The following is an 8,705-nucleotide window of genomic DNA, read 5'->3' on the forward strand; positions in this document are numbered from 1 at the left end:
CTCATAAAAAAAAAAAAAAAAAAAAAAAAAAATTGACTTCTCTCCTGGCTTTAGTGAAATTACTGAATTCTAAGCTGGACTTCATTCAAAACCCTGTGAAGTAAAAATACAAATTTGGTGGCCTTTAACTTTTTTTTTTTTTTTACAGTTCATGCACATTACTTTTAAAAGGAAGCATTTTTTTCTTTTTGTGAGAAATTCACTGAGTCAGTTGATTTGACTTTCAAAATGTCTCTTTAAAACAGCCAATCAAATGGGTCACCTCCACTCTTAAAAAAAAAAAAAAACTGCTGTTCAGGATGCACTACTGAAAAACGACTGTCAATCTGAATGTCTCCACCCAACTTCAGTGTATTTATACAGTGTTTGTATAGTGAGAGCTCACTGATCTTCTTCATCATGACCATCATCACCATCTCTCTGCTCCTGCTGGTTTCTCTGGTGCCACACCTGACCTTCACTGGTGAGACATGACTTACAGGTTTGTTAATACTATTGAAATACATTTGGTGAGTAATTAACTAATTGACTAACACTATTTCTTTCAGCTCGTGTGGGCATAGTGGACGGCACAGAAGCAGAACCTCACTCTAGACCTTACATGGTTTCTCTTCAGAAAAAAAGCCGGCATATCTGTGGAGGATTCCTCATTCATCAACAGTTCGTCTTGACTGCTGCACATTGCTGGAAGTAAGAGTTTTGTTTAATGTGAACTGTGTTGAGCTAAAATCCCTTTTGAATGACAATGTTTTGATCAGCTGTAGTAAAATCATACAGTGCATCACATGGCAGTGATACAATATGCTTTTCCAACAGAGGTGATCCCCTCACGGTTGTGGTTGGTGCCCATGATTTGAGGATGACTGATAGTTCCAACTCCTTTAAAGTGACATCCTACGTCCAACATCCAAACTTTGATTCGAATACTTTTGAGAATGACATTATGCTTTTAAAGGTATCAGCCTGTAATACTTTTAGTTGTTTTGAATGTTTGATTATGTATTTTAAAATAATTCTGTTCACCTTTGCATTTGATGCTTCTGTTTTCATTCAAACAAACAAAAACAGCAGAATAATTAATAAATGTCCTTGCATTATAGTTGAACAAAAAAGTCACACTGAGCAACAACGTTGGACTGATATCATTACCAAAATATGGAGAAGATGTTAAAGCAGATACTGCCTGTAGTGTTGCTGGTTGGGGAAGACTGTCGAAAAAAGGCCCAAAACCTGATCGTCTAAGAGAGGCAGAGACAGTCATAGTGAACGATGCAGAGTGTGAACGCAGATGGGGACAAACTTATGTAGCTTCAGAGATGATCTGTGTTTATGGTCCTGGTGGAACCTGCAAAGTATGTATTACAATTAATTCAGACTTAATTTTAATGTTTGAACTAATTTCACTAGTGACATGTTGATCTGTGTTTTTAACAGGGGGATTCAGGAGGTCCTTTGGTTTGTGGAGACACTGCTGTTGGTATCACATCCTTTAGTGACCCATATCTCTGTAATTCACGTGTCTATCCTTCTATTTTTACTAGGATTTCAGCATATCTTTCATGGATATACCATCTAACTGAAAATGTTTAATGAAGTCATGAAAAAGAATTTAAAAAATTGAAGAAATGTTTTTAATTCTTTCATAAATCTTACAATAAATGTATCCAATGTCAAGCATCAATCAGTTGTTTCATCTTCATTGTGACAACCATTTAGAATTTATATTTCATATATAAATATTTGATATAATAAATATTTCATAATTACAAGATGAGGGGTCTTTTAAAGTACTGTTCAAAATTTGTTCATACTAGAATCAATCAATAAATAAATAAATTAATTAATAATCTCTTAAAGTCAAGTGTTATAAAATCTGCCTGGATTTTTCCTATCCAAATGCAAAAGCTTCCCAAATGCACATGCAGAGATGTAAATGCAAAAGTTTGATATCATTCAAAAGATAACCCTTTGAATTTTTATAAAACACTGTTGAAAATGAATAACATAAATGTATATGTTGTCTGTGTTATAATAAACATCTCCATAAAAAGATTAGCTTTATTTTTGTAAAGTCAAATTTGAAAATGTACCTTTTAGGTTCTGTGTGGTCTAGGTTGCTGTAAATAATTTTGTTGGTTCCTGTTCATGTCAGTAATCATAGGAAAAAAGAAAAATGTCTCTATCATAATCTATGCAAAAGTTATACTTTTCCAACTAATGAGAGTACGGATGGGGGTATTGGGCCACTACGGACCTTTAAAATTCAAAGAATGCGGAAGCAAATGACATCACAGACCCGGTGCCGGGTACGCAGAGGTACAGCTACACTCTAGACTAGTGACAACTTTTATAATTGTATATAAAGAGATACAAACTCACAGGCCATTTTATTAAAAAGACCTTGCCACACTTGCACTCTCAGGCACATGCACTTTAAATGTCTACACCTTTCCACCCCTACACCTATCCCTCACAGTGATGTCGTTTACAGAGTACAATTGAATGTCTACCAGTCTCTTTGGAATCTGGATCAGTCTCAAAAAAGAATACATTTACAATGTAAAATTCATACATACACAGCACAATAACGATTACAATATCCAATTCATAATTACAACACACAATTTGTGAAAAAGTCATAAGTATTTTTGGCCAAATTAATTGGATTTGTGTATTTATACTTTATGTTTGGAATTTATTAATTGGATTTGTGTATTCATGAATCGTATTCGTAAATTGTATAAGTGAAGTTTCATAAACAAATTTTGAGAGGAACACGTGATATGATTGAGCACGACTGGCCGCTCATCTGTAATCAGTAATAGAGTGGAGGAACTATGACGTCACTTTGTAGGCTAATCGGCTGCTAGCATAAAACTGGTTCCCTCGTGAAAATCCCTATAGGATTTTCCCATAGGCTTTTCGAAGATTGCAAATAATAAACTCTGCGTTTAAACACTGTTCATGACACTTACACGTTTTGTCCAGCCAGATAATCCTCACACGAAAATACAACTTTGAGCACTTTTGGATCTTAAATACAAACGCAAGAATTGAAAAGCTAACATTAGGTTACAAACGGACTACACTGCCCTCGGGGCGCTCGCCGGTGACGTCAGCACCACCCTGCTACAGGCAACTTTTCAAGCTTATTTTTTAGAAATAATGTCCATGACAAATAATTAATCTATTTGTTTATTATAATAGAATCCACTGTATATATTATAAACAAATAAATACGCAAAAACACATAGACCTATGTGCCTTTTGGATCATTTTTACATGGGAAATACATCTGTTTTGCTTTACGGTTGTTCTAAAAGTTTTAAAAATGTGTGTATAAATGTGCCTACATAGTATTATCATAAGACATATTAAAATAAGTGTATCGCTCGCGTGCACACAGCCTGCTTACCTCAACAGACAACAGAAATGAGGTGTGAGGAACTATCAAATGCCTGCAAGTTCCATAATCGTAGACACAGAGCAACATTCAATATTCCTTTTTGTCACAAAATACACTGAAAATCAGCCCATACAGTCACATATGCTGTACATTTTACGGAGGAGTGTAAATATGTTATGACAGAGTTAAATGTGTTCAGATGAAGAAGAAAAACCCGACGAAAAATCACTTGATCACATTAAAATGACAGTTAACATGCATATATTTTTACACATTTATTCATACGTTTGCATTACTGAGAGCAGGACAGAGACAGGCTGCACTAGTAAGCAGTATCTTCATAATATTGTTTATTAAAATGATCAACAAATTAATCTGTCTCGACAGCCTTTACAAGTGAAGGAATTATCTGCACACAATCTGAATTCCCAATTAGAGTAATACTACAAACTATAAAATACTATTCATGAAAATACCTAAATAACAGACAAATCCAAATGCCCATCACGAGCGAGCTGCGCTCCAGACCAGATCAGCTCGATGACGTATAATGTCTCCGACAACACCTGTAGTCCCAATTAGCAACTTGATAGCAACCGTCTTTTTAAAGAAGCATAACCTATTTAAAAATTTAAGCGTGTACTGTAACTGAGGTGTTTTATGTCGTAGAACAAAACGTGAAAGTATTTTGAGTTTGTGTTAGCCACAAGCCTTATTTAAGCGATTATACTGAAACCCCATTTAAAAAACCCATTGACTTTGGGACGAGGGAACCGGAACTGCTAAAATGCTAACTCGCTTCCGTGTTTTTGCATACAAATTGACGTCATAGTTCCTCTGTAGCAGTCGATTCTGTTCCCCTCGGAATGTCTGTTCCCCTTTACCGTTTAAACTACATGGTTTGTGTTGTTGCCGAGGCACCATACGTATGATCGCAAACAACGTACCCGTGAAGCACAACTTGATATACGGGAAGCAGAGTGGTTCTTAAAGTACGTATTTTTCGCGAACCTGAAAATGAAGTTTCTCAACGTAATCTAGAAGGTTTTTCCTTATTCCTTAAGCGGAATTTTATTTTAGACAGCATGTTTGCCATACACAGGTTTACATTTTAGTGACAAATTTACAGCAGGTATACCATAGCAATTTCCAAAGAGATAAACAAGAAAATAAAATTTTTTACATTTCATTTTTTTATTAACAGGAAAAGCATTTGTAGTCTCCTTCTTTTGCTGGATTATTAAAACATAAACTCAGACATTAGAAAATAGCTAAGAATGCAAACAAGAACCACAGGTAATATGTAATGGAAGTGTACGATTGATTTTATTGCGCTACTTTGACATTGCAAGACATAACAAGCATAGCCAACACTTTTGTCCCTTTTCGCTTTCCGTACATCCAGTTGTGTTTAGGTGTGTCTGCATACGCTGTTAGCAGATACGCTTCATAGAGGGGGAACTGGAATTCCAGAAGGGAACAGAATCGACTGCTACACCTCCACTATAATCCAATCAGAGTGATCCTAGTTTACTATAAATGGATAATTTTCTCCCCACTGCTCTGTCTTCGTTTTGGAAAAATGTTTCCCACCAAAAATGCTCGAGCATTTAACCTACACTTCAGCATCATTTAACCTTTTGACATGGAAGAACAAACAAACAAACAACAACTTATGCCAGAACCCCGCTCTCCCCAAAACTTTAGCTGCTGCCTCGACAGAAATCGAGCCTGAATTCTGAAGACGCTGGCACACCAGCTCTTCCAACTTCTACTCCAACTGCCCCACACAACGCAAGCCACAACTCCGACTAAACTGGAGACATCGGCGATCCAAGCCACTGCAAAAAAGCCAAACTCTCATTGATCTCGTTGTGGTCTACTCTCGATAACGTACATGTTTTAAGGGGAAGCCTCACTAGATAACTACACTCCAACAAAGACTAAACATTTAATAAAGATTTTTAAAGACGAGACCAGTGTAAATGGAATGATTTCAACAAAGAACTTACCTCTCAGCGTCTCGCCTTTCAACAGATCCATAACATTCTGACAGCTGAAGTAGTTCGAATGCAAAAGACCAGGCTTTCTAATCTACAAACATTAGTCTACAACATAATCAAATGTTGATAAACATTCATGGAAGGGTGCACTGTTATCATCCAAACCAGCTGCTGAAGCGCGTGGAGCCAGTCTTTCAAGCATAAACACTGTAGTGATTTTAGTCTACAAAATGGCCGCCGACCTTTTGCACTCTGACTCATACTCCAAGGAGCCAATAGCTGAAAGGAGAAGTATCACCATTCAATGAGCTTTCCAAACTTGAGATGGTCCCGCCTTCTCTCTTGACAGTTTCATGAATGGACTGAGTGCAAAGACTTTGTGAATGAATCAGGCCAAATATCCTCAAGATTTTTCAATCATGTTAAGACTTCAAACGTGATGTTATTGATCATGGATTTAGTAAAAGCCCATGATAAACATTACATCCAAATAGTTCCTACTAGGTGGTATCATAGTTTTTCAAGTTTGATGTTGGCTGTTGATATATTTACATTTATTAATAAAACTAAATAAATAAATAAAAAATAAACAATAATAATAATAATAGTGATAATAATAATGAGTAAAAAGAGTATTACCCAGCTAATGAAAGACATTCAACACAACAAGCATTGAAGCTCTTTTGTAACATGCCAATAGTGACTCAAATATCAATACACACGAGTGTCATAGACAAGTTTATAATGGCAAGTCAGTGAGATGTGAAACAGCTAGGTATGCTCATTTCGGTTGGTTTTGCTAATCGACAACCGCCAGTTAACTGGTCAGATTACTATAAAAAAAATTTTTGAAACAAATTCACGCGACTACTTTGTGTCTGACACTTAAAATATTGCATTTTAAAATACTGATTTATTTTGCCATTCTAGCATATTAATAACAGAACATAACAACAGAGCATCTTCACGCACCTGCAGTTTCCAATAGCACGGAAGAACAGAATAAACTAAATAAAATAAATAGGCCTGCCCTAAATTATTTTCCACTTAAATGATTAATTTATATTACAAAACGAAAACACTGACTGATTCTTTTTAAGAACTGGCATAGGCTGTTTTTTTTTCAATCATGTTTTTTCTTCCATCAAATAAAAAAAGCAGACTTCCTCAAATCGCTCGCTCCACAGAAAATATGCATTTATTTAATGCCCCACTGTTATTATTATATTACAAAACCTTTTTACATTTTTAATAGAAATCATTATTTTAAAGATTATGTCTTGAAAAAAGGTTTCCTCTCTCACTCGCAGTTCAAATGTGCGTGCTGTGTGATGAAAAGACATTGGCAACGCGCGCATATGTTGACTTTTTGTAAACAATTGTGTTGTTTAAATATGATATTGGAATAATGTGCATACATGCTTTATAAGCTGTAAAATAAAAGGTTAAGCCTATTTGTTGTGTTTATGACGCAGATCCAGGAGGCGATCAGCATCAGTGCTGGTTTGGCAACAACACGTCTCAAACAGCAATATTCTTCATCCATTTTGCTTCTTTGGCAAATATGTCTGTAGGCAGATTTAGCGTGTTTATGTAGTGAGTATGTCTCCATTTATTAGATTTGCAAGGAATATTTATAAATGTCTCGATTAGACCTACAGAGCGGCATTAATGCGTCCTGAAGTAAAGTGAAACGGCTATAAATTCAAGCAAGACAAAGTCATTATATGCAGAGCTATAGACCTTTTTCTATAAATAAAGTATGGAAACTGTGTTCATCTTAACTGAAAACTACAATGTGTTTGCTGGCCTCATGCATCATGCACCAGTCAGTCAGTCTATTAGCGCACAGCACTACTGCAGTTACAGAAAAGTTTGCGCTGTTATAATTCACTCACCTTTTAATACGTTTTGGTGCGATTATAATCTGCAATTAAAAATAATAACAATGACTGAAAGTTTTGAATGGGTAATGTAGCCGTGGCATACCTGTCAACATCGGGATGTGAAAATAAGGGATATGCCCACCATAATAAGGGACAGGTAAATGGTCAGTAATTCATTCATTCATTTTCTTGTCGGCTTAGTCCCTTTATTAATCCGGGGTCGCCACAGCAGAATGAACCGCCAACTTATCCAGCAAATTGTAACGCAGCGGATGCCCTTTCAGCCGCAACCCGTCTCTGGGAAACATCCACACACACATTCACACACACACTCATACACTACGGACAATTTAGCCTACCCAATTCACCCGTACCGCATGTCTTTGGACTGTGGGGTAAACCGGAGCACCCGGAGGAGCACTCGAACGGGGGGAGAACATGCAAACTCCACACAGAAATGCCAACCACAAAGCAACAGCCCTGGATTCCGCCATTTTGGAGTGAAAGTGATCGGCTGCCCATTGGATCTCATTACTGTCGCGATGGCAAGCAGCTGCTTTGTTTTTTATTTATATATTTTAAAAGCGCATTAAAGCTGAGATATAACCTGAAAGATGACAATTCAACACTTACTATTACAATCATCAGCACTTTTAATAGTTTATTTTACAGACTTATAATATGCTGTTGTTCTAATGGAGTTTTCATTCCAAAATGGCCGCCCTCTAGTGGCTGTTTCCCAAATTACACTAGAGTGTCGCCTCTTGGTCATTCTAAGCTCTTTGGCCGCGTGCAAAACAATTGCGGTCGTTAATAAACCATTCAAAAGATGCCCCTCTTAACGCAAAAAGTACATTCGATCGGCCCATTATGCAGCCAATCTAAAATATTAAAAAATAATATTTTTAATCATTTAACTGATATCATTAATCGGTTACAAACGCACCCTTTCAGTTAACGGTAAATCAATTATTTTGAGCATCCTTAGAAATGGCAAAGAAACAATTTCCTGCTTGACTGCTATGAACAGGAGGAGGACATTTTTGGCAATGGAGTAACCTTTCATACATTGACTGCGTTAGATGCATTTGCTTTTAAACAAACTTCTATATCCATAACTCCACTCCACGATCATCTCACCTGCTATGTTGATATGCTATAAATATAAATTCCCTGCTATAAATTATATTTTTGTCATGCCCTGCTATTAGTGTGTTTTGAATGGCTAGATATATCACATGTATTCCTTTTGATGCAAAGCTGCACTGTCAGCAAGATTTCAATCGTGTCATCAAAGGTCACAACAATTTCATAACTTTTTATCACTAATTTACTAACACCATGAAAAGTTACAAGAAGCTCAGTGTCTCCACCCACTTCTCATACTATTTCAAATGCGGTCATCATTAA

At 36.3% G+C, this 8,705-nt stretch overlaps 1 protein-coding gene across 1 annotated transcript; it reads left to right on the plus strand.

Annotated features, from left to right (window-relative positions):
• On the plus strand, nt 1-1,681 carry si:dkey-21e2.13. Its single transcript, XM_021474471.3, has 5 exons — nt 1-463; nt 549-690; nt 817-955; nt 1,101-1,352; nt 1,435-1,681. Exons 1-5 carry the CDS (start codon nt 331-333, stop codon nt 1,588-1,590), a joined length of 822 nt encoding a protein of 273 aa, XP_021330146.2. The 5' UTR covers nt 1-330; the 3' UTR covers nt 1,591-1,681.
• Nucleotides 1,682-8,705: the final 7,024 nt, after the last annotated feature.

This window comes from Danio rerio, chromosome 22 (genome assembly GCF_049306965.1).
Source record: "Danio rerio strain Tuebingen ecotype United States chromosome 22, GRCz12tu, whole genome shotgun sequence".
Classification (NCBI taxonomy): Eukaryota; Metazoa; Chordata; class Actinopteri; order Cypriniformes; family Danionidae; genus Danio; species Danio rerio.